Source organism: Odontesthes bonariensis, chromosome 20 (assembly GCF_027942865.1).
Source record: "Odontesthes bonariensis isolate fOdoBon6 chromosome 20, fOdoBon6.hap1, whole genome shotgun sequence".
In the NCBI taxonomy this organism is placed as follows: domain Eukaryota; kingdom Metazoa; phylum Chordata; class Actinopteri; order Atheriniformes; family Atherinopsidae; genus Odontesthes; species Odontesthes bonariensis.
The window spans coordinates 8,287,683-8,314,272 of NC_134525.1; the positions used below are offsets into that span (position 1 = coordinate 8,287,683).

At 42.3% G+C, this 26,590-nt stretch overlaps 1 protein-coding gene and 1 long non-coding RNA gene across 6 annotated transcripts in view; both read left to right on the top strand.

The window, feature by feature from the left end:
* The window catches only part of tnk2a (tyrosine kinase, non-receptor, 2a), a 30,979-nt gene extending 9,733 nt beyond the window's left edge, over positions 1–21,246 (top strand). For 3 of the 5 annotated variants that reach the window (XM_075452450.1, XM_075452449.1, XM_075452453.1), the window contains 19 exons: positions 1,077–1,239; positions 1,374–1,444; positions 2,571–2,777; positions 2,855–3,004; positions 3,690–3,785; positions 3,947–4,128; positions 4,216–4,342; positions 4,423–4,569; positions 7,394–7,488; positions 7,806–8,000; positions 13,085–13,176; positions 13,247–13,318; positions 13,425–13,660; positions 15,786–15,989; positions 16,089–16,738; positions 17,516–17,654; positions 18,122–18,217; positions 20,461–20,588; positions 21,139–21,246. In XM_075452450.1, coding sequence (XP_075308565.1) covers positions 1,077–1,239; positions 1,374–1,444; positions 2,571–2,777; positions 2,855–3,004; positions 3,690–3,785; positions 3,947–4,128; positions 4,216–4,342; positions 4,423–4,569; positions 7,394–7,488; positions 7,806–8,000; positions 13,085–13,176; positions 13,247–13,318; positions 13,425–13,660; positions 15,786–15,989; positions 16,089–16,738; positions 17,516–17,654; positions 18,122–18,217; positions 20,461–20,588; positions 21,139–21,151 — 3,063 coding nt within the window. In that variant the 3' untranslated portion in view covers positions 21,152–21,246. The remainder of the gene's footprint in view (positions 1–1,076; positions 1,240–1,373; positions 1,445–2,570; positions 2,778–2,854; positions 3,005–3,689; positions 3,786–3,946; positions 4,129–4,215; positions 4,343–4,422; positions 4,570–7,393; positions 7,489–7,805; positions 8,001–13,084; positions 13,177–13,246; positions 13,319–13,424; positions 13,661–15,785; positions 15,990–16,088; positions 16,739–17,515; positions 17,655–18,121; positions 18,218–20,460; positions 20,589–21,138) is intronic. The other 2 variants (XM_075452451.1, XM_075452452.1) reach the window with 2 other exon arrangements.
* A 28-nt stretch (positions 21,247–21,274) lies between these two features.
* LOC142370031 (uncharacterized) lies at positions 21,275–24,836 on the top strand. The gene is made up of 3 exons (XR_012767774.1): positions 21,275–21,367; positions 22,682–22,729; positions 24,533–24,836. It is a non-coding gene; the product is annotated as an uncharacterized LOC142370031 (long non-coding RNA).
* Positions 24,837–26,590: the final 1,754 nt, after the last annotated feature.

Consider the following 26,590-nt stretch of genomic DNA (forward strand, 5'->3'; position numbering starts at 1 on the left):
GCTCAGTTTTGTAAATGTTTCAAGGATGGCCTGCAGAAAGTAACAGTTGATGCTCGGATCAGTGAACATGGGAATCAGAGGTTAGTTTGAATCAACTTCGCTTTAAGTGTATCCAATCATGTTACAAGTTAGATATACTGCTTTTCATTGCTCTGATCGACGCTGGCTCATAAAGATTTGTTTCATCTTTCTGTGGAGGTTCAAAAAAATCTTTTCATCTGCAAACAAAACATGTCATTTCACATTTTAATTACAAGACTTTTTAAGTACAGCGTCTATTGGGGTTTAATCAAAGAGAGTAAAATAAAGCTTACGAATGAAAAGTATATAGCTAAATAATTTCAGGTTTTTTTGTGCAGGTTTAACTAAATGAAATGAACAAACGGACAACTGAGTGAGTTTTAAATTGGTTTTGTTACCTTCGGACATGCTAAGCTCAGCCACCGCTGACTGTAGGTTCAACGAGGAGTTGAGACAGTGAATTTTCTCCCAGAACGTCGGTACGCTCTAGGATGTTTTATGATGTTAATGTTCCCCAAAAACTAAATGAAGCCTCCAATTAAATCTAAATCAATAAGAAGTCTGAGGTGGATGGTTTTTTTTTTATGCTTTGTTGTCATAATTTAAAACATTTAGAAGTTTAAAGCACTTTTAAAGTGTAAGGATATGTTTCTTTTTCTGTCTTTTGTCCTTATAAATGGAGTATCTTTTGGTTTTTGAATGGTGAATAGACAAAAGAAGACATTTAAAGACCATTAACTTGGATGTAGGAAACATTTCTTCTCAATTTTAATTAAGAAAAACAACAAATGGAAGAAATAACTGGTAGTTTCAGCTCTAAATGAACTCTGTAAGCTACTAATTATTATTAAAGTTCAACTTGAGCTGCAGAAACGTGATAAAAGGAGATCAGCCATCACACTCTCATGAGTAATTAGTCACACTCAGTAAGCGAATAATTCAAGCACTCAAGTGCTCAAAAGTGGGTTCAAACTGAATGCTGTAAACAACTAAATGTCAGGTTGTGTCCTTACGTGTGCACACAGCCTTTTGATGCAGGTGTAATGCGTGTGCAGATGCAGAGCGAGGAGGGCTCAGAGTGGCTGCTGGAGCTGCTGACCGACGTGCAGCTGCAGCAGTACTTCCTGCGGATCCGCGACGACCTTAACGTCACCCGACTCTCCCACTTCGACTACGTCAAGAATGAAGATCTGGAGAAGATCGGCATGGGACGCCCTGGTGGGTCTGCTTAAACTCTCCTGAGCGTTAAATCTGTTACCCTGCACGCACGTGAATACACGGGAATAATACAAAGTTTATTTTAAAGGCTCCAGTGAAACGTAAATACAAACCGTGTTTGTGTTTTTGTTCAGGTCAGAGGAGACTTTGGGAGGCGGTCAAGAGGAGAAGAGCCCTTTGCAAACGCAAGTCGTGGATGAGCAAGGTGCAGATGTTTTACACGCCACAACATCTTCTGGGAGTAAAGTCCCACCAACACATTTGTTTTGGATTTTCAGCTAATCGCACATCCACATGACTACATGCAGCTAACCCACTCATTTTAAATGAGACTTTTTACTCCACATTCAAAGCGAGATATGGAAGAAAAACAGATGAGTGAGATCAGTATTTAGACTGGTGGTTTATTTAAAGGTGCTTATTCATTTCAGGCTCTGCAATGCCCCTGAAATAGATTAACCTCTGATAACAATAATTCTTTTAATACCGTAAAACTTTAATACCGCAATATTAAACCCTGAACTAACCTTCAGGATTCAGCTGCATACTTTCTCACAGTGAAATGCATTTTGTGACGCATTATTAAGATAATTCCCCTCAGAGTTATATCGCAGACCTTTCAAAGGCATAAAGGGGATATTTTGCAGTATAGATGGATAATTTTAATTATCAAAATTCCCGGAGAAAGACTATAAGTTCAGGAAATACCACAAAATTCTCATCATTAAAGCATTTATTAGATAATTTATTCGCCTTCACCGTAATGCAGAACTTTGAAGAGACATTTTTATTAACCTAAAGTTACATTGAACTGGCTGAAAAATGTAATTGTGGGTTGATATGGATGTTAAAGATAAGAATTTGTTTATTCATTTATTCTCCCTTTAATGTCATGTAAACGATGAAATACGCTTTCTAAAAAGAGAGCAACAGTAGTACTTCAACCCTTTATGACACTTTCTTTGAATTATCTTTGAATTTGAGCAAATTCATTGGGACAAAGAGCCTTTATTATACCCTTTCATATGGAAAGATGCTTTTCGTGATAAATAGATATTTAAGTGGTTCAAAAGAGTTTAAAAAAAAAATATTTCCATGGTTACATGGCCCAGCAGGCTGAATATCGAGATATCCGTTTATATCTGTGCATCCACGGAACTGTGAGTTATAAATCTGGTTCTCACACAAGTGTCAGGTTGTTGTGTACAAGTGTGACTTCTTGTTTCCGTGTGTCTAGTTTTGTGTCGTTGATCCACAAATGAGTATCTGAGGATCTGTTCATTTTGTAGAAGAAGAGAACCTGAGACAAGTTTCTTCTTCTGGACCCACAGGTGTTTCCAGTGAAACGTCTGGAAGCCGACGCCCAGCAGCCCCTCCCCCTGGGGGCCTCGTCCAGCGAAGGTCCAGCCAATAGCGAGCCGGGCGCCTCGCTCACCTGCCTGATCAGAGAGTCGGAGCTGCAGCTGTTCGAGCGGCTCGGAGACGGCACGTTTGGGGTGGTGCGGCGAGGAGAGTGGACCGCACCCAATGGCATGGTGGTGAGACGAAGAGGCTTGTAAAAGTGCTCTGTCGTGGCAGCAGGGATTCGCTTGACTTTGGCAATTCTTCTCTTCAGCTGTCAGTGGCGGTGAAGTGTCTGAAGGCTGGCGTGCTGGACTCAGACGGCCTGGACGATTTCATCCGGGAGGTGAACGCCATGCACTCTCTGAGCCACCAGAACCTCATCCGCCTGTACGGCATCGTCCTCACGCAGCCCATGAAGATGGTAATCAGCCCGCACGTTTTCAATGGCTGTGTTCGAAACCGCATACTTCTCCTACTACTCACACTAATTTTTTGAGTTAGTATGCGAGTTTGAGTAAGCGAGAAGCTCCTGGATGCATACTAGATTCGCCGAAATGTTGGGTATGCATCATTAGGTTATTACTCATACTCAAACTACCCAAGATGCAACGTAACGTGACGTCGCCGATCGTCATTTCCTGTTCACTTCCTGTTTTCAAAACAAAAGCACCAATTGTATCATAATGGCTTTCGCTATGATAAAAGGCAACGGGTATTTTATTTTGTGAAAATAACCGGAAGTGCATCGTCTGATCGATGAGTATGCAGAATGGAAGTATGCAGTTTGCAAGTATGTAGTATGCGGTTTCGAACACAACCAATGTTCTTTCAGTGCCGCGCTGCTGTTCTACATCCAAAGAATCATCTGTTTTCAGAGTCTTCACAGTTTAACCTGCAGGGCTTTTCTGATTGGTTGTGATTGGCTGCCTTTAAGGAGTTTATAGGGTCCCAAAATTTATCACTAAAAAAACGAAGAAGAAGAATTACAGGTGTCACACATGCTCAGAAATGTGTCGGCCTGAATCATACTCCTTCTCTTCTCATGTTATCTCAGTGAAACCCTCATGTCCGTCCTGGGTATATTTCTGGGGTGTGTTTGGGTGTAGGTGACGGAGCTGGCTCCTCTCGGCTCCCTGTTGGATCGTCTGAGAAAGCGTCAGGGTCACATCCTCATCTCGATGCTGTGCAACTACGCCGTTCAGGTCAGTTAACACCCCCCCCCCCCCCCCAAAAAAGAGCAGCTAACAAGTCTGATCTTCTGTCTTCTTATGTGATTTGATCACATCTTTGGTCCAGGACTCTGAAACGTTGGTGTTTGTGCATGAGAGGAGTTTTCCCCACCTCTCCCTGTGGCTGTGTGCAGGTGGCGTGCGGGATGGCTTACCTGGAGCAGAAGCGTTTCCTGCACAGGGACCTGGCCGCCCGCAACGTTTTGTTGTCCGCCAACGAAACGGTGAAGATCGGAGATTTTGGCCTGATGAGAGCGCTGCCCACACACACTGATCAATACATCATGGAGGAGGGCCACAAAATCCCTTTCCCATGGTGAGGAGAGAAAGCTGTGGTTTTTGTTTTCAGCACAAAGTGTTTGCGGGTCGTCGTCTCTGCCCCTCTGTCCTCCTGTTTCCTCAGGTGCGCTCCAGAGTCGCTCAAGTCTCGATCGTTCTCTCACGCGTCTGACACCTGGATGTTTGGGGTCACCATGTGGGAGATGTTCACTCACGGCCTGGAGCCGTGGCCCGGCCTAAACGGGAGTCAGGTGCATCTTTTTACTCTGTACTGTGGAACTTTTAGAGGGGAAGAAACTCCGTCATTGATAGTTCACATTTCTGCCTGCAGATCCTCCATAAGGTGGACGCTGAGGCTGAAAGGCTGTGTAAGCCCGACGACTGTCCTCAGGATATCTACAACGTCATGCTGCAGTGCTGGAGCCCCAAACCCGAGGACCGGCCCACCTTCATCGCCCTCAGAGACTTCCTGCTGGAGGTAGCACAGTTGCATCATACTTCATCTCAGCAATTCAGCAGCAAATCAGATCACTTAGCAATAGGACTGGGCGCGTTAACTCGTTATTATCGCGTTAACTCGCTAATTATTTAACGCCGATAAATATTTTATCGCGCAACAACACAGGTTTTATTTTTTTTTAATTAAAGGACTTTTGTGCCTTTAATGGAAAGTTCAGAGAGACAGGAAGCAGGGGGTAGAGAGAGGGGGAACGACACGCAGCACAGGGCTGTCCGATGCAGGACTTGAACCGGGGCCAGCTGCAGCGAGGACTATAGCCTCTTGTACATGGGGCGCCTGCTCAACCCACTACACCACGGACCACCCCTGTTTTTTTTTTAAATTTTTTTATTATTATAAAAGTCTGTTGCTCACAGGCTTTTATTTTGTAAAAGTCTGTTGGTGTCTGCCGCGGAACCGTAAAAGAAAGTAATCGGCGGATCCACCAAACATGGAGAAGGGTACGGAACTTTTACTCGGCCATTTTCAATTTAAAGTTCTTCCAGACGGCGGAGTCGACAGAACCAAAGTCATCTGTAAACACTGCCAGCGTAGTAGTTCCAGTCTAAAATATCACTTAAAGGCAAAACACACAACTGATAGCAGCAAGTCATTCAAGGAAACAGACAGTGGAGCGAGGCTTCTACATAAAAACTACATAAAGATGCTGATGTTAAAAGTGTGTTTGCACAACAAATGTTATGGCACTTTCATTCATATGGCAGCACATTTAAAATAAAACCAAATGCTAAAGGCTATACACTACTTTTGGATTCATTTTTGGATTTTGCATACAAATGCGATTAATGGTGATTAATCAGGGAAATCATGTGATTAATTAGATTGAAAATTTTAATCGTTGTCCAGGCCTACTTAGCAAATAGTGCCACCAAAAAGCCCCAAAAAATTAAATTCAAACGGACAGATTTATTTGTATTGCTTAGTTTGTCCAAATACTGTTTCTTTTCTCCATCTCTTCCTACTTTAGTGATATTTCACCAACCTTTTTAGCTTAAAAAAGAAAAAAAAAAGCAGCCGGTAACCATGGCAGCAGGCAGCCGGGATGGCATTTCTTACAAGATGGAGCTCCCATCCCAACGTGTAACTTTTATTGACAATAAGGATTTAAACACTTGTTGCTTAAAAGCCGGGCAGCACATAGTGCATTTTTGTGCTGGCGCAGGGGTGTGACAGTAACTACAATTTATGTGGTTATATCATAGCTTTAAAAGGACATTTTTAGTGGCCATATGTCTTGCCAACTGAACTCTGGAGAAACGGTACATATCAGATAGACAAGACTTTTAGATCTCTGCAAATGGAGAGTTAGGGGTTACCCTTAATTCCCTGGAAGTTGTTGCTATCTATCTACTTTTGTTAAGAGGAAGTGTTGAAATGATTTACTGTGTGTAGATCAAAGTTTAGATGGAAAGCTACAGGACCCTCTGTCCATGGCTGACTCATTTTTCAAACTTCTACAATGGTGGCAGTGAGCAAAAAGTCTGAAAAAGCCTGAAGAAAATTCTCCCTTAATGAGGCTCAGAGTCGCAGGAATCATTTAATAAAAAGGTTTAATCTTGCAGCAAGGAGACAAGTCAGCGCAACATGTCACAAAGCTGACACAGGGTTGTCTGAGTTCTAAAATTATGCTTTCTTCTACAAAATCATTCGCCACACATGGTTGTTAGACATTCCTGTAGTTCCCTCCTGTCACTATCTTTGTCAGATGAGTACAGTGAAGTAAATATCACAACGTAATATCAGACTTCTTTGTTCACAGAAGATAGAACTAGCAAAAATAGGAGAACTTCTTGTGCTTCCAAGGTTAAACTAACAAGACAGGAGGAGGCTTCCCCCAGCACACAGTGTCCCTTTATCTTCCAAAACCGTAAAACATTCTTGCACACAGTAATTATTTTCCAATAGTATAACCTCATGATATGTTCAAAAGCGGTTTGAAAAGCTTCCGTTTACCTGAACAGTTACGCATACAGGTGTATTCAACATTTTGCTTCAGGGTTTTGGCATCTGCAGGTGAAAACTGATGTTATTTGGAAGACTCCCTTCCACATGCATTTTGAAACTTGACAACTAAATTGAGTCCAGCCGAGGCATGATGGGAGACGAGGGCTGTCGCCTCCGCATATACTCACCAAACCACTGAAATACGCCGTCAAACGGCGCTCCCTAACAGCTTCCGACAGATTTTAAGGTGGACTTTTTTCCTTGCAGGGTCACGAAGGGCCTGAGTTGACTTTGTGAATCAATCAGCCAACTTAGCCTTCAACCTGACAGCGACTGACGGTTCCATTTGTTTTTACTGTTCCTCTTTCTTAACACATTTTCAGCAATCACTGGATTTCTTTGGCGCAGATATGTTCACGGATTTAAGACGCATCATGAGAGCCGATGTTGTCATGTGGAAAACAAAGTAACGGAGCAGCAGGGCGCTACTGTTCAGCAGCACTTCACCTATGATAACACCAAATCCTAAGATTAAGAAAGTAAATTAAAAGAAAAAGAAACCGTTGATGCTACCGAGAGGAAATAGTTAAAATCAGATCATTTAAAAAAAAAAAAAAAAAAGTCATGAAATTCTGTGGAGGAGCCATTATTAAAGCATCAAGGCGATTTCCCTGGGAGCAGTTTCTAAAACCTCACAGCAGAGGAGGTTTTTTTTGTCCACCGTTGCATTTTATACAACAAATGATTCAGCTGAGAGAGAACAGATTGTACTTTTTCCCCGTCTGAAAAATGCCTCTGATCCAGCTGATCACAGTAATGCAGTGTTTGTGTTCTGCAGACGATGCCCACGGACATGAGAGCCCTGCAAGACTTTGAGGAAGACGACAAGCTCCAGATTAAGATGAACGATGTCATCACCATCATTGAGGGAAGGTCAGTGAGTTACAGGTTGTTGTTTTTTTTTCTTGTAGTTTCACTACTTCTGATACAGAAGAAACATTTTTTTTTTTAACCGGATGACGCAGGCGCAGAATGAACTTCATTCCTAGAAGACAAGAGAACAAACATATGTCTTGTTGATGCTGGTTTCCTTTCATTTGGAACGATTACTGTGAGTTGAAAACCCAGATTTATAGAAAGATAACTAGCTTGATGTCCGGCTTGTTGCTGTTTTAATTGGCAGGTAAACAAAGCAGAGGGCCGTCTCTTGCACTGATTCCATGCCTGTTTGTTTATCTGTGCGTTTGCAGGGCCGAGCATTACTGGTGGCGAGGCCAGAACAGGCGGACGCTGCGATTCGGGCAGTTTCCTCGTCACGTGGTGACTTCAGTCGCCGGCCTGTCTGCCCACGACATCAGCCGACCGCTGAAACACTCCTTCATCCACACAGGACATGGAGACACAGACCCAAACAGGAGCTGGGGACACGCAGACCGCATCGACAGGTTAACTATGCCCACACAGTGTCATGCAGCAGACTAAATGGAGGCTTTGATTCCTGGGGAAACTGTTGAGCACTTATATAAATAGCCTGTTTTACTCAACAGCCCTTTGTTATGTTTTTTTGTTTTTTTTTAAATAGTTCTGCTCTCGTTGTTGCTGTGTTTACATAATCAGCTTGCCTCTTACAGTTACTACAGACCAGGCAGTCATAGCCAGTGACATTCCATAAATTCATAAGAACCATAAATACAAACACTGTCTGAGCTTTGGGGGCCTTAAAGGCCCTTATGCACCAAGCAGACATGAAGAACAAGCTGACCAGAGGCGCTCCGCTGTGTCTCTTATCGTCCTCGGTGTGTCTAGACAAACAAGTAGCACTTTAACCCAGATAATTATCACACAGAGCTGCTCTCTGTTGAATCATGAGCATCGGTCCACGTGGCCACACTGTGAAAAATGTTGCTTTATTTGGAGAAATTAAGATGACAAAAGATGAAGAGACTGTGTGGCATGCTAAGTTTGGCTTGGCTCTGCATTTATTCGCTTAATGTGTCAGCTTGGTGTAGAAACGCCCTAAAAAGCGCAACAGTTACCTCCTGTAACATGCAGATAACATCTAAGAACAATGGGCCTCATGCAAGAACATTTTTGTATTTTTATTCTAAATTTCTCTTACTTTTCTCGTACAAAGGTCTCGTACGAACACTGCGTAAATGATGAATGCCACCCGTGCGTATTTAAGTGCACGTGCACGAGGATAGTAGATTTGCATACTCCACGCCCAAAATTATACCATATAAGGCAGTGCTTCCTCGCTCCTGTGCCAGGAAGTGTTGACTGTTGAGTCATGAAAACGGCATCAAGGCGCAAAAATAACAACTTTACGGGCTCTGAGATTGAAGTTCTGCTTTCGGAGATCCTAAAAGGAAAATCTGTCATTTTTAGCAGCGTCAGCAGTGGAATTACGGGACCTGTTAAAGCGAATAAATGGGAAGCAATTACGAGTGCTGTTAATTCAGTGTCACCTGTAGTTTGTAATGTCACCGAAAAAAAAATAAATGGTTTGATATGAAAATGGCTTAAAAATGCACTCGATGACTGCAACTAAAGTCGTATAATCATTTGTTGGCTCATCATGATGGGGTGGTCCATGAGGGGAGTCTTCTGGCACCACACCTTCTGGTCTGCCTGGGCTGGTTCATGTAGTGGGAGACCCTCGTTCATGGCAATATTGTGCAAAATGCAGCACCTTCTCTGGGCTATAGAGCAGTTTGCTCCCCGCTGTATCGAGACACCTGGCCTTCAGTTCAGTGCGCTCCACAACTTTGGGTGGGTGCTTTGTCATGCGTATATGTGTGTAGTCTATTGCTCTGATTATGTTTGGCAGTCCAGCCACGGCATGAAAGTCCCTCTTAATTTGTACTTGTTGGACCGCGGTGTATGGGAATTTGATGTACCATGGGTGATAAACTGATGAGAGTTTTGATGACTCCAATCTCCCTCTGAAAGGTTCCGTGGCCAAAAATCCAAGGGTGGTGAGGACCTGGACATGTGGTGGAATTAGGTTTGATCGGCGTGTTTCTCTCTGGAGTTGTGGCTCTAGGAAGCTGCATATTTGCAGCAGCACAGTCCTTGGCAATCTAAATCGCGATGTCAGTCAGGATATCTACATGGTCTCGGAACACACGCTCTCTTCTAAGAGCCTGACGCACTAAGGCATCCAAAAGTCAGCCTCTGGTTACGCTTCCCATTGACCTTGTTACATACAGAGTCAAATTAACCTTCATAAGTGCATAAGCAATTTAAGTCAAACAGAATAATGTCAGCATCATTGTGGGGTATAATGTATATATTTATTTATGTTTTCTTCAAAGTAATTAAATATACAATCCATTAATTGTCAAGCAAACTTGATTGGAATAACAGCGGACTATTTTACAAAACTCCTACGACAACTCTGGATCACCCAGAAATTCTGTTCGTACCTGAAAGAAAACGTAAAATACGAAAAGATTGGTGAATGCGCAAAAATTCTCTTAAATCACTCGTACGCACGATTTAAGAACAAATCTGTGCGTATGAACGGTTGTTGCATGAGGCCCAATGATTCCCAACTTCTTATCACCCACTGAAAAGTAACTTCTGCCTGCACAGGTTATTTGGTTATGTGTGGTCAGGTTGTTTTATCCATTTAATTATTAGAAAAGAATAAAGTGTAAGTGTGAAATTATGGCCTTTAATTGCATGACATATAAACGTTTACACGATAAAAATTTTTATTTTATTACGTTACTAAATAACAGAATTGGGTCTAGAGAAAGGAGTCCAGCTAAAACCAGATTTTTTGAAGTTTTTGGAAAGCTTTTATAGGAAAAACAGCTTTTATGGAAAAACCTCAAAGCCCTGAAGGCAAAAGCTCCGTCTTTTCTTTGTAAGTGTGGCAACAGAGACGGAGAACGTGTCCCAACCTCAGGATCTCAGAGGGCACGAGGGCTCATAAGAGTGTCGCTGATCTTTAATGTTGTTTATTACTTTTTAAAAGTAATAAAAATAAATGTTAAACCACAGAGGCAGTCAGTGAGGGTAAAGTCAAATTTCCTGGTTTTAGTTAATGTAATAGTTTTAGAGTCACTAAAAGAACAAAAATCTTAGATTTAAATAATCTAAATCTATATTTCTCCCTCATAAACTAGGAGATGATCTGAAAAAGAATCTCTTCTGGAAGTAAGATTCTTCCTGTGTTTTTGAGCGCAGAAGCCGTCTGTCATCAGCTCGCCACTAGAGGGCAGCATGAGGCTAAATGTAGTTCATCACACGGTGAATTTTTTCCTTTTTCTCTCTTTTTCTCTTTCTCACCTGCTGGCTTTCTGTTGCCATTTTTTGACTTGCATTGAATTTGTGAATTAAAAAAAAATCCCTATACTTTTTTTTTTTTTTTTTATAGTTTAAACAATTGCTTGAGGTAGTTTTTGCCTGATTTGAAAAATACTTGATGCTCATTAGGTAGAATAGAATAGTCTCAGGCATTGCAAAGATTATAATAACATGATGCACCAGCTATTTTCGAGTCAGCAAACAATAAACTCACAAGACTGATCCCATCTGCCCTGATATGATAGAATATTTCATACATGAAAATAAAACCTGAGAGAGAGCTCTCACAGTTTTCCTCTTGTGAATGTCCAACACTGCTGTTTGTTTGTTTTTTCCTTCTTGAGCTTTGTTTCCAAGGAGGATAACTACTTCTTCTACTTAAAGTGATAGTTCGGAGTAGATTCAACCTGGGGTCATTTGAACCGTGACATCCAGCCAAGTAGCCCACCCGAAGTTTTTCCGATATTGGCTGAACATCAGCCGAGTTACTGAGTTATCCCGAATAGCTTCATACAAGCGCTAACGGACCCTGGCAGTATCTCCAAAATTACCACACTAAAATCACATGCCATGACACCAAACTTCTACAGTAGTACAAATATGGTCTGTACTCACAAAACGATGCATTTGGAAGTTTGTACATAGTCCAGGAGTTTATTATTATCAACACAAGCCAAATAGCTTCTCTGCTGCTAAAGCTGCATCGACGTCACTTCCTTGATCTGGGAGCTTCAATGTAAGATGAGGGTTGATCTACTACTGTAGACAACAAAGCAAGGCTGCTCAATTTCTCCATTGATAAAATAAATTCACAACTCTACAACATAAAAATTCATGTAGAATATAGCATATACTTTGTTGTCTACAGTAGTAGATCAACCCTCATCTTACACTGAAGCTCCCAGAGCAAGGAAGTGACGTCGACGCAGCTTTAGCAGCAGAGAAGCTATTAGGCTTGTGTTGATAATAATAAACTCCTGGACTATGTACAAACTTCCAAATGCATCGTTTTGTGAGTACAGACCATATTTGTACTACTGTAGAAGTTTGGTGTCATGGCATGTGATTTTAGTGTGGTAATTTTGGAGATACTGCCAGGGTCCGTTAGCGCTTGTACTAAGCTATTCGGGATAACTCAGTAACTCGGCTGATGTTCAGCCAATATCGGAAAAACTGCGGGTGGGCTACTTGGCTGGATGTCACGGTTCAAATGACCCTAGGGTGAATCTACTCCGAACCATCACTTTAATTCCGAGCAACTGGGAACATAGCCAATACCGCCACCCTCTGGTGACACAACACAACCTACTTTATTTGCTTCAAACCAGTCAAAGGAAACACGTCTGACTGACTTTTATTTAATCTTATTAATTAACTAATTTATCTATTCAATATTTATTTCGTTAGTTTTTTTCTTGGCTGCTTTTCAAAAGATCACTTCTGGTTTGCTTTGCTTGTAAACAGACACCAAGATCATGTAGAACAGCAGATTAATGACCTCTTTCAAATATTGTTCATTTTTATTGTAGATCCCTAATTTCAGATTTCTTTTTTTTTTTTTTTTTTTCTTTCTTTCTATTGCAGTGACTCAGTCCAAGTCCACACCTCAACCTGACTGAAATGCAGTGGCACAACCTTGAAATAGCTGCATAAAAACAAACACCCGAAAAAAACCTCAATGGACTGAAGCGATGCTGAAACACTGAGCGACATTTTTTGTTGTGCCCATGTGAAAGATTGACAACAAGTCAATCAAGTTTTTGCCACCTTGGGCTCTCCAAGCTGTTGAATCATATGTGCACTTGGCTTTTTACTTTTTCTTGTGCTTCTGCATTTTGGTTTAGTTTTTGTTAAATAGATAACGACATGGTGTAATGTGTCATGTGCTCTTGTTCATCTGAAGTTGTACCCACCTTATTTTACGACCTGGTAAGGACTAGATGTTCTTTATTATGTCCTGATACATAAAAGCTCAGAGCTGAAACACTATGCCCCCTTTTTTTTTTTTTTTATCTCCCCATATGACTGTAGTTAGCCTCAGGACATTATAAAGTTTTCTTTTCTTTTTTTTTTCTTTTTTCTTTTTTTTTTTTTTAATGAATTTAAAAATTTGAAAAACGGTGAATTTAATGAGCTGATTTTGAGGCTATGAAGACTTGGTTGAATCTGATTCTGCGAGCGGCGACTGAAATAGATTTCTATCTGTCCACAGTTTGTATTTGGGAAACCCCATGGACCCCCCTGATGTCCTGGGATTTGATTCCAGCACTGCAAGGCCCACCAAACTCCCCAACCGTTCAAAGAGTAAATCCTCTTCTTTTATTTGATAGTGATTATTCAGAAAAGTGGGTTCATTCTCTCTCTGTTTTGTCAGCTGAAGGTTTAAATCTGTCCTCAACAGAGCAGCCCCCTCCTCGTCCGCCTCAGCCCGCAGGTCTGCTCAAGAGTAAGTTTTCCTTTTAGCTCTTAGTGCGCTTTTCAGTCCACAATTCGCCCCTCAGACAAATCCTGCTGCTTTGCCTGACTATATGTCCTGTTACATATATCTCCAGAGCCGTTATACGACTTGGTGATGGACGATTACGACGACGACGACGATGCCAGCGCTTCATCGGGCCTGAAGAAGCTGGGACCGTCCCTGGGTCTGAAGCTTCGACCGTGGGAGGGCACCGGCGTGCGCTCGGCCAAAAGCGAGGTGTCGCTCATCGACTTTACAGATGACAGCTTCAGCTCAACGACACCCTCCCCGCTTACAGAAACGCATCAGCCAGATGAGGACACGCTGAAGGTAGCGCTGTGTTGGGTCAGACTACACGATACCAGTCACATACACCACTTTAATCATCAAAGCAGGTCCAGCGGTCTGATTTTCCACTGCAAATCAACCACCACAGAGTCTCTTCCAGTACATATTTGATCCTCCCACGAGTGTATTCTGCATTTTGTTAGAGGACCACAGTAGGGGAAGACATTTGATCTGCACACAGCTCATTAGCTTTCCTTATTTTTAATGTAACTTCTCTGTGAAATGGATCCATTGAAACATCAAACTAAATAAAAACCTATGGATGCCGCTGTCAGTGTTGCCTAACTGTAGCTCACATAGCTAGCATTCAACGTGCTAACATTAGCTCAGCCACATTTATCACCATGTGACCTTCCTCTGCTGGTCATAGTGGCCAAACTTGTTTTAATTAACTGGGAAAAGGTCATTGAGCACACTTCACTTGGTCAGGGGACTGAATTTATGTTGTCAATTTTGTTGATGCCTTGCTGGGCCGAGGCTGGGAGAGAATTTGTTTTTCCATTAGCTGCACGCTCCCACAACCCCAGTGGAGCAACGCAGCAATAAGAGGAGAGGGTCCTCCGTTTACTCTGTCCCTCTTAATCTGGAGATTTGAGCCTCTGACCTTTTAATTTACCCCCACTCCCACACAAAAAAGCGACTGAGCAGCAGTTTGAAGGTTTTGAAGAGACATTGGGGACCTTACACAACCAAACAAACTCCAGTTCTCCCAGTCAAATTAATTGTTGAGGGCTTAAAACACTGAGCATGCAATCTGTGCTCACCATCAGTTCCAGTATTCTCCAAAGGCTTTAGCCTTGAAATGTCATAAATAACCCCTTTCCTCTTGGATGCACCCAAGCAGGTGCAGTTTGATGGTGATTGGTGCCCATTGATTGATCATGTACATGTTCATGCTTTAGTGATCGACTGTGGGATTTCACAGTAATTCTGCCTCACAGCTTCAGTCCGCCTTTGATCAAAGTTTGGGCGAAGAGGTGGAAAGTTGAATAGAAGAAAGGATCCCCTATGCATTGTTCAGAGCAGAACATTTTAAATAATAGATGCTAATCGACTGCCTTTCTTCTTGCGGCAGGTATTAGATTGATTGCCATGCTTTTGCAACGTATGTGCACACCTGGCATTAACATGCCTCCTGGGCAACCTGATCAACTAAACATGTTGGCTTCATCAAAAACTGCGGCAAAAAAAACAAAGACATCAGTTGGCCTGTTCATGTTTCTGTTATTTTTGGTAACCGTAACGACAACGGTATTTGATGTTATATTTTGATCCAAAATTCCTCTAGTCCTTTTGGATTTCTTTGGTTTTAAACCAAACATTTTAAGCTGTTTATCAAAATTGTTAAATGTTGAACTGTGTGCACTGCTGGTTGTGAGACTCTACTTTGCAGGTTGTGTCTGATAACGTCACTCCTCTTAAAGGGATAGTTCGCCTCTTTTGACATGAAGCTGTGTGACATCCCATATTAGCAATATCATTTATGAACATTTTCTTACCCCCTGCTGCGTCCTGTGAGCCGAGTTCCAGCCTCATTTTGGCGTTGATGAAGGTAGTCCGGCTAGTTGGCTGGGGCTTAAAAAATAAAGCGTCTTGCTTCTCAAAACAATATGAGTTCAAAAGAGTAATACATTTGCATCACAAAATCGTTCTCCAGGAAAAAGTCAGACCTCACAATCGCTTGACGCTATTTCTCTCTACCTTCATATCAATGCGTGCTGCCGCCTGCCGACAGCCGCACCTGTTACGGTGTTTCCTGCTCGGTCTGCACTTCGGTCTGCACGGCCTACTCAGCACGCAGTGATACGAGGGGAGAGAAAATAGCGCCAAGTGATTGTGAGGTCTGACTTTTTCTGGATGAATGATTTTGTGATGCAAATGTATTACTCTTTTGAACGCATATTGTTTTGAGAAGCAAGACGCTTTATTTTTTGAGCCCCAGCCAACTGGCCGGACTACTTTCGTCAACACCAAATCTCAGCTGGAACTCGTCTCACAGGACTCAGCAGGGGGTAAGAAAATGTTCATAAATGATATTGCTAATATGGGATGTCATACAGCTTCAGGTCAAAAGAGGCAAACTATCCCTTTAATATCCTTTGATTAGGACACCCCCTCCATCCTGGATTGGCCTCTCCCGCAGCCAGCCTACGACGAGGTCACTGCAGAGCTGGAGGACCAGTCGGAGGACCAGGAGGTGCGGTCCATCAACAAGGGGTTCGCTGAAGAAGCCTGCACCACTCCGGGGGGCGGCATGGCGGGCCGGAGCGAGTCTCAGTCTGCTGACCTCTTTCAGGAGCTTCAGAGAGAGGTGGAGAGTCGCTCCTGATTTTTTTTTTTTCTTTCCGCTGCTGAACATTTAACACGACCCTACACGGTTCCTTTTCTGCTAATTTCTCTCTGCTTCCAGGTGATGGTGAAGCTTCGGGTTCCCATGGCTACAGGCCGCTCCCTCCCCTCCTCCCCCACCCCTATGCCTCTGGCTCCTGTGGGCCCCCACCGACAGATCTGCCTGCCTCCTCCGTCTCCTTCGTCCACCTCCTCCTATTACACCTCCTTCTTTGAGGATCGACCGGTGTTGCCTCCTCGCAGCCCCATACCCCCCCTGCGTCCCTCCAAACACGTCTCCACCCGCCCCGCCCACCAGGCCCGCTTCAGCTCCATTTCACAGGGTGACGAGGGCGAGGCGCCTCCGCAGATCCCACCCAGAGACCATGCTTTCTCTCAGCCCGGCTCTCGCTCCTCCTCTCCCCTCCCACTGGTGCCACCACTCTCCTCCACACCCATGGCCCTGCCCCCTCCCCCGCTTTCTGTCTCCCCGCGGCGGGCAGCCGGGCTCCTGGGTCCCCTCCTGTCCTCCAGCTCCCTACCCTCATCCTCCTCCTTCCATCCCAGCACATCACATTCCTCGCGGCTGGCGGCTCCAGGCTCGGCCTACTCCTCCACCTCCTCACTCGATCCCCTCACCTTTCGGGAGGGGCGTGGCCTCCCACCGCTGATTGACAGCTCCCAGAGCTCCGCTCCTGCCCCACTGCCAGAAAGACCAGCTTTTCTGGAGAGGTGAGTTTCTCATGACAGAAAAAGGTTTGTAATAAACTCACTTCAGCCTTCAGTTCGAACAAAGTTCATTTACAGCCTGGATCTGTAGCTCGGAGAGGTTTTAATAATCTTAATGTAACATTAATCCACCGTTTAAGATATTTTCTGAGTATTCCTTCTGTTTAGTCTGCATTTAGATGGCACAAGTAAATAATGCACTTTATCTCAGCTTAAAAATATGATTGTAAATATATCAAATTACTTCAAAATGCAACAACTGGAAGATAAATCAGAGATTTTTGTGCTATAAGACCAGCTTTAAATCAATCAGCCTCTTTTTTTCCATTTAATTTTTTCCTTAGATATCATATGTGAAATGAATTATTAATCTTGATATTAAAGCAGAACCTGAGAAGTTTATGAACATTAAAAAGTTTCTGACTCGTTCTGAAGTACATTGACCTTTGGTTGTGCTCAGTCTGCTGTATGGTTACTTGACATTTGATGGCGTCTTTGTGGCCTCTTCAACACGAAGAGATAGAGCACAGCTGTGCATGTGCAGGGCTCGCACACAGATTCGTTTTCATGAGAATGGTGGTACATCACACACCTGTAGGGGGAGCCAAAGAGACAAATTCTCTTGTGTTCTATGTAATTTTCGTATCCTATTTATCAAAGTAACTGTACAATAAATCTGTTTCAAAGAGTTTTCATCATGTCAAACCAACAGGCGTTTAGTGCACAAAGGAAAGCGCAGTTTTATGTTCTCATTCGTCTTATTTTCTGATTTCTTACCAGATACGGGGCAGCCAACATGGCAGCAGTCAAACCCATAATGCAGCAGCAGCCGGGCGGAGCAAAACCAAACACCTCCTACAACAACAACAACGGGCGAACGGCGGCTCCCAGCACGCACCAGGAGCAGAGCATCACACAGGTGAGGAAGAGCAGAAGGAAATCTAACTTTTTACGCTCCCTCAAAGTGTCACGACATCACTTTGTTTTGCTGATAATCAAACAAACACTAAATGCCATTTTTTTGCAGCGGGCAAGCAAATCAAAAGTCACTGATTTCACAGTAACATTTGAAAGCTGCTGATTGGCCTCTTTTGTTGAATTCAGCCATTATTCAACAAAGGCTTATTGGTCGAAATCTACGCTCACAAAGCAGAAGATGTGACAAATTCAAAGGTTTTTGGGAGTTTTTTTAAACATCAAATACAGAAAGTAATGAACTTAGTTACTCAAATTATCAGGTTTGTGTATGTGAATTGGGGAAAGCATTTAGATCAGACTTCAGTCATTATTCCTGCCCTCTTCACCCAGGATAGTGTTTCTTTTCTGGAATTTCTCCTGTAAACGTGCATCTATAAATTCATTATGAGCTGCTGGTGTCGTTGACAGGTCCAAGAAGCGGTGCATGGCGTCACGATGGAGGAGTGTAAAACCGCTCTGCAGAGTCACAACTGGAGCGTCCCCCAGGCCGTTAACTACTTGAAGGTTCGCTCATCAGTCGACATACTTTTCCCAATTTCACATTTATCTGTTGCAACAGAAAAACACACTAATAAAAAATAAATACTGTATGTAAATGAAGAAAAATATAAAATAAATATAAAAAAAACACAATTAAAGCTTAATATTTTTTTATTATTATTATTTGGGGTTTTTTATGCCTTTTATTAGATAGGACAGTGTAGAGAGACAGGAAGCAAAAGGCAGAGAGAGGGGGAACAACACACAGCAAAGGGCCGATGCGGGACTCGAACCGGGGCCAGCTGCAGCGAGGACTATAGCCTCTTGTACATGGGGCGCCTGCTGTACCCACTACGCCACAGACCGCCCCGATTAAAGCTTAATATCAATCAATTAATCAATCAATAAATCAACATTCAAGATCTGGAGCTCCATGAAAAAGCTAGTGGATCGCTGTTAGCCTCTCACATCTTTGAGTTTCCTGTAAAAACGGAAGCACTGGAGCCTGCTCACCTCCCAAAAAGCCCTGCTCTGATTGGTCCGCTTCCTTCTCCTGAGCTGGCACCACCCACCTCATCAGTTCATGTAGAATTAGCTATTTAAACACTGTTTTCTTTATCTTAAAATCAGAGTAAACCACTCTCTGTAGGAGGAGTCATTGATGCTTTTAATACAGGGAAGTCCAAATTCTGAAGTAAAGAATTAAAGAAACGACTCATTTCTGTGGTTTTCAAAGGAGATGTTTAGCACAAAGTAATGAAATCAGATTTAATGGAGTTTTCACTCTGTAAACAGGGACTCTGTTATTAATGCTTAGAATAGAAGCCATCACAAACGGATTTTGATCTGTTGTCTCTGTAAAAGAGGTTAAAGTAGATTAATATGAGCTGCTACTTTCCCAGAATAAAAAGTACACATTATAAACATAGCTGATAAGCTTGTAGCCTTCCTGAATACATGAACTGCTTCAGTGTTTGGGGCAAAAGTCAGTTTATTGGTAGAGACATTGAGTAACCAAATAGTCCGTAAAAGAAAGCACTGAACCGCCAAGAGTCCAGTCAATCTTATAATCAACAGCACAGTTTCACACACTGACTCCTGAAAATGGAAGACCGGAACTTAATGGTGTCAATGAAAAAGATGCACCGGCTGCAATTTGTTTTTGTCTTAATTCTTGCTTTATTGCTTTAATTCAGCATTCAGCCGTGAAAATCGTTGACCATAAATAGATTTCACATTTTTTTCCAAAAGTGCACCAGACTGCAGAGCCTTTGTCTCTCTGACACTGCAGAGCTTCGGCTTCCTGGATCCAGATGTTTGTTCAGCACACAGAAAAGAAAATGCAGTTTATCCCCATTAATGCAGCAGATTTTAGGTCCTGAACCTTTTTCTCTCTCTCTCACTTTTGCAAATGAAAATCAATACAACAGGTAACTTCAGCTTGTTACCAAATGTAACACTTTAACATTCGCAGCCTTCCTGCATGTCTGTGGCTGCCTCACAGACAAGACCAAAGAGAAAAGATCTGATTTCTAAGTGCCGGATCATCCAATGTTGTTCACCGGCCGATCAGTCGGAACATCCCTAGATGTAGCTGTTCAGTTTCTTGTTGTGTCGTGTGATTACGTCATATTAGCATATGCTAAAGTATCAATTTCTGCAGCGTCACTGTTTGTCAAAGCTGAAAATCACGCTCCAGCAGAAAATGCTCTCTAGAATTAGTTTGTTTCCCGGGCCTCAGTGGAAGTGAAAGGAAAATGTGGAATATGGAGTACGGCTCCTAGACTCTTCCCTTTCTCTCCACTCACTCCAGTTCCATCAGCGTGGCTAAACCAGTTAAGTGTTATTCCAAACCAGCTCCTCTTAAGTGGGTAATAAAGCCCTCCAACAGGCTACAATCCTCCAAAGTGCTGCAAGTGTTTTGTGTCCGACTCAGAGAGAATTCTATCTGGTTACTTTCAAGGCGACCGCAGTCATAAATAAAACAGAATGTAAATAGTTTGCAGGTCTTCACTGTTTAATGTTGAAACCAGTTTCTAAAAGTTAGCAGCGTGTATAACAATGTTTGTATTTGTTTGATGTGTCGTTAAGACTACTGCTGCATTTGAGTGCTGCTGTTTCCTGTGTGTTTACACCTCGCTGTTTAATGGCGTGTGTGGCTCAGGACCAGAGAAAAACTCCAGTGGAAGTGGCTGTCATGCAGCAGGAGGACACAGTAGCCCAACACACGGTGAGCTGTTTTGTTCTACCTTCTGTCTGCGTCCCAGGTGGAGCAGCTGTTTCGGTTGGGGCTGCGTTCGAGAGACGAGTGCGAGGAGCTTCTGCAGCGCTGCCAGTGGAACCTGGAGCAGGCCAGCACGGTCATCCTGGACTCATACGGACCACATCACAGCAAGTAAATAAAGAAAACCAAGAAGACGAGCTAGAAACACGATAGAATAGCTCTTCATTTAGCTTTTTCTACGGCTCTAAAGCAGCACGACCACATAAATGATAGCAATGCAATTACATCTGCTTCCCCCATCCTGCTGCAAACACCTCCTACCAACTGTCAAGCACGGTGGTGGAGGGCTGATGGTTTGGGCTTGTTCTGCAGCCACAGGACCTGGATACCTTGCAGGTATTGAGTCCACCATGAACTCCTCTGTGTACGGTCTTACAAACAAAATGGCTGACGCATTATTCAATCTGTGATGGAACTGGTGTGATAATCACAGTAAAACGTTCTCTCAGCTTCTAGCTCCACCTTCTCCTGACGAAAACATCGAGGTGATTAGCTGCTGAAATCTTGCCCGCTTTCAGTCTTTCCTGAACTATTTTTATGCTTTTTACGGCCGGACATTTGTTTTATTGTTTTCTTTTTAAAGACAAACTTCTTCCCTGCTTTCACTGCAAATGATATAGATTACACAAAGGACCAAAACAATTTCCTTCTGTATCAACAGGAAGACGCACTGAGCTCCAATCAGCCGCTGATGAGCTCCCGAGCTCGTCTGGATCAGCGCGCCGACGAGTTTCCTGGGTGACTCATCGCTTCCGCTACTCGAGACGCTTCTTGATGAATGGAGGAGCATGAGGCCATATATGTGCCTCTCTGTCTGTACTGTGAATCCGTGTCATTACCTGCATCAAACACATGCATGCTCATTATTAGATGCCAGAGCTCCTCGTTGGGTGAGTCAGAATATACTTGAACAGTTTGTGTTGTGAGTTTGTTTCAGCTGCAAACTGCTGCAGACTTTAACTGTGAGTTAGTTGTGAACGTACGCATGTTCGGGTGTGTGTGTGTGTGTTTGTGTATAAGCTTACACGTGTATGAATACTCCTATTAGCCTATTAGCTGTCGGTGAAGTTAGATAAAAAAATAAATAAATCAGATGAGTTTCAGCAAGCGCGTGGTTGTACTTTTTGTGAAAATGTACAGATAATGTTAAATATAACAACAAACTGAGCACTGCTGGTCAGAAAAAGATGAACATTGTATCTAATTAGTGAAGTGAAGAAGCCGCTGACATGATTGATGGTATATCTGATAATATTTGTGTCTTAAAGGTTCCCTGTGGAGTTTTCTCACAAACAAACATTTAAAAGTCTTACCCCTGCATTCATTAAGTCCAATTTTTTTCGACCCATCCGTCTTCTTTCCTGCCTTTGCCGGCACATTACAGCCACCTATTGATTAGTGGCTCATTAAAAAACCCTCTTTAGTGCCATTAGAGGTGAAATACTCCACAGGTTACCTTTAAGAGAGGCATGTTAGGCTTTTTAAAGTTAAACTAAGAAAAATTGGTCCTTCAGGTCTTAAGTGTTGCTTTTTTCTTAAGATGGAAGAAAACAGGGTATTAGTTATAATTCTACAAAGGTGATATTTAAGGCATATATTTATTGCTTTTGCTATGAATTTGCTGTATGATAATCATGCACAGAAGCTCAAGAGCCTGACCTGTCATTCAGTTGATCAAACAGGCTGCTGCGCCTTTGTTTGTGCACTCGAGCGGGCAGTAGTCGTTCAATCTTTCACGAGATCCTGATATCCATGACAAATTGTAAATTGACGCTGCAATGTTGGCTTTTAACACGCTGTCGGTCACAAGCTGTTTATTTTCCCCCAAATTAAATCTCAACATGAAAAGAAAAACATTTCATAACCACGTAGTTGTAATTTTGGTGGTTATCATCCTTGTTTCTTGTGCTGAGACTATTTTATGTGACGCTGACTGCATTCTTCTGTATAATTAAGAGCCTTTAACATGGCCTTTACTGTTTTATAATAAAAGGACATTTTCTTTTCAGAATCACTGGTATTCTCTTTGGTTTTTTCGGAACGTGATTATAGATATTTACAAGTGTTTTTAGGAGATTGATGTATTGGAATATATGGAAAAAAAGTAGTGCTAAATTTTTGTGATTTATATCAGTTTTATAGATGCACCCAGGCTTTTATTAAAAAAAAAAAAAAAAGAAGTAATACATTTTCATTTCTTACAGTATAAAGGCTTAAATGCATCACTTTGGAGGCAGTACTTGGATCTGAAGGTAAAAGCAACAACACTAAATGATGAAAATACATTTCAGTAAAAATGTGCAAATAAAGAGTAAACATACAATCAATAAAAATCTCTGATGCTGCCCCCTGCGCTTAAAATCCTCTCCAAAGCTACTTGAATCTGAAAAATCTGGTCTCACTAAATGAATTCAAACATGTTTTAAACGTTCCAAATAATACATTTAATGACCGATTTACTGCTAAACAATTGGCTGTGAAAAGAGCATCTTAGAGAGGCAGAGTCTCTCAGAGGTAAAGCTGGGCAGAGGTCCAGCAATCTGAAAAAAAAAAAGGTTAAGAAATTGTTGAGCACTTTCAGAATAATGTTCCTCAGACTTTGAATATTCCACTATTTCCAGTACTTGATATCATCGGAAGATTCTGAGACATCTCTACAAGGGCCGAAAATCAGTATCGGATGTCTGTGACCTTCAGGTCCTCAGGCAGCTCTGCATTAAAAACAGACCTGATTCTGTCCTGGAAATCACTGCATGGGCTCAGGAACACTTCCACAAATAATTTTCTGTGAGCACAGCTCACCGTAACGTCCACAAATGCAGGTTAAAGCTGTCATGTGGAGAAGCAGCCAGGTGTGAACATGATCTGTTCCTCTCTGGACCAAAGCTCATAAAATGGACTGAGGCAAAGTGGGAAACTGGGGAAAAGAAAGAAGAGGAATCTACTTGCTTGATATCAGCACCCAGTTCATCAGTACTAATGAAACTGGCAACCTGCACATCTGGAAAGACGACATCAACCCTGAAAGGTTTACACGGGTTTTAGAGCAACATCTGCTCCCATCCAGACGACTTCTTTTTCAGGGAAGGCCTTTCAGATTTCAACAGGACAATGTTAAACCACATTCTGCATCGATTCCAACATCATGGCTTCGTATTAGAAGAGTCCAGTTGTTAGACTGACCTGCCTGCAGTCCAGATGTTTCATCAACAGAGAACATTTAAACAACAAAGAAGAACTGTTGAGCAGCTAGAATCCTCTATCAGACAAAGATGAAACGCCAATCCTGTCCCAAAGGTCCAAGGCCAGATTAATCAAATGGGCAATTGTTCAGGGGCCCTCGACCTCTAAGGGGCCCAGGGCAGTGAGGGCACAAGCAAAATATCTGATTATCTCTGGCTTGCATGTTAAACAGAATCTCTGCCCCGGCTTCCTGTGACCCTCTGCCATTGGTCAGCCAGTGTGAGGCGGGTCAAAGGTGACGCCAATCAACGGGTTGTGTGATCTCAAGCGCCTGTACACAATTTAAAAAAAAAAATGCAAACATGGAGAAGCTAAGTGGGAGCGCTAAATGGAAATTAAAAAAGGAGAAGGACATCAGAAACACAGAAAATGGAATGTAGATACCGAAAATAGGTCATTTCTTCACTCCAGTAACATATTGCACTAGAACTTGATTGTCCTTGTCTTGTCTGTGGACTTCCTCTGTCATGTCTCTATCAGTTCAATACATTTGTGTTGGGAATAGGTGTTATTAAATAAATATCAGATGCTTTGAAAGTAGTTGCTTTTTCATTTTTTTTGTGAAAATGGAGGACACTTCCTTCCCTCTCTATGCAGTGGGTCAGTTTTGCCAGATTATACTGATGCTGATGTGTTTTGTTTGAATAATATCATATGTGAGTGAGTGGCCTTGACAAGAGGACATAGTGGTGCATTTGTAGTTCTATGAACATTTGCACATCTTTACATCAAAATGCACTTGATGACGGTCAGTTATTGAAGTATTGAGTATATTTACTGTATATTACTGTAATTTTTCTGTATTTTTCCAGATTACGGTGATCATGGGGCCCGAAGTGTTAATCTGGCCCTGCAAAGGTCCAACAGCTGGTCTCAGCTCCCAGATGTTTACAGATGTTAAAATAAGAGGGGATGCTACACAGTGGGAAACATGGACTTTGATCTCTGGTTTTAATCTCTCATCTGAGCTAAAAGTTTCCATGCAATGGGAAAAAATGTCTTTCTCTCAACATTTGTTGTTGCTCTGTTCTGTTGTCAAAATATAGATTTTTATTTTTTTTTTTTTTTAGATTTGCAAATCATTGCATTCTGAATCCATTTCCCTTTTACACAGAAACTGGGGTTGTATCTCTTAGTCATTTCAGATTGCTTTGACGAATAAACACTCTTCGACTGCAGCGTAATGTGAATGTTTTGAGTATTACCAGATTTCCACGGTTCTCACAGTCGAGGCACTTTCTCCTCTTGGTATTTAATATCTTCGGCAGGAAGTTTGCTCCACAGTTCAGGTCAACTGGTAAACGGGAGTCCTGTGTCTAATGGAAGTCTTGTCTCTGCTCTGCAGGGAATCGACACATGCACAAACACACCCAGTCACTCACACCCTCGCCTCCTCCTCAAATTGATTGCTGCTGCAGTGCACTGTGGTCTGATGGCTCAGTGTGATCCCTCGACGGCCCCCGGACGCTCACACTGCACTTCTCTGCTACATCAGTAAGCACTCTGCCTCTGAATCACTCTGCTGCATGGCCCATAAACACACATACACCTTTTGTTTTTCACAAACACAAAAACAGAGACATTTAGAGACTGGGCTCGTGTAACCAGGGGGTGTCTCCACATTTCTGCCTCAGGATGCCTTTAAGGATGGAAGTATTTCTGTGTGTACAAGTGTGAACGTGTCCGATTTAGCAGCAGGAGGAAAACATTCTCCAGCACTGAGATGGGTGTTAGAAGTATTTTTATTTTGTGACTTCATCCACATGTGACAACAGCTATAATGATACCCATGGGATCTAAATGAGACTCATGGTGCTAATTAACACATGAGTGAACGAATGTATTTAAAATGCCACCAGTCAGTAAACCGAGGAAGCCTTTCAGAGGAAAAATGAGACGATGAGAGTCAATCAAGTTACCTCTCTGAGAAAACGATCAAATGAAATTCTATACCAAGTCAAATAATTCAGTATTAAAGGGATGGTTTGGGTTCTTCTGAAGTAGGGTTGTGTGATGTACTCACTGATGCGCCATCATTGCGCATCGTGTCACGTGTGAAAGTACAGAGAAGGAACGGGGTAGGTTGTAATCTGAGTCCGAGTAATACTGAGGAACAGCGGCGGGTGGATAAAGATGTCTGTTGTTTGCGCTGATGAAGCGTAATGCATGTGTGGCACAGGCTTCTGTTTTGGAGAGGAAGGGAGGAAAACTCATTGCACTGATGCCGAAGATGGCCGAAACGTTGAACACAAAGTACACACGGAGTGTTTGACACACTGGAAAAAATCTAAATCTTACCAAGTATATTTTTCTCATTGAGTATCTCATTACACTTGATATAAGACACAATTGCCTAACAAGCACCATTTCAGCCAGATATAGGGACTTGAATATCTTGCTAAGTGAAAAAGTCTTGAAAACATCTTGTTTTGAGTCATATTTCACATGAAACAAGCTTTTTTTTTTTTTAATTTGAAGAGGTTTTTAAGCTAATTTCAAGATCGCTTTTAACTCAAAAGTCCTAAATATCCCATTTTATTTCAAGAAATCTTGACAAGCCGATTTTCACTAGTTCCATTGGCAGATTTTTTGCTTATTTCAAGTAAAAACGTCTCGTATTTGTTGTTTTTTTAACCTATTTTTGGAGGAGCATTTTTTCCAGCGCACTTAATAGTTTCAGATCAAGTCACCCGATGACAGCTCATCAAGTCGGCGTTGACTTAATCAGCTTCCCATCAGTCCAACAGTCCGGCCATGGCTGCCATTTCAGCAGGCAAAATCAATGCTGAGTTTAATCTACTGATGTTATGATTGTAAACTACATCAGAAATGTGAAAACCTAACAGTGACTACCGAGACACTGATTAGTT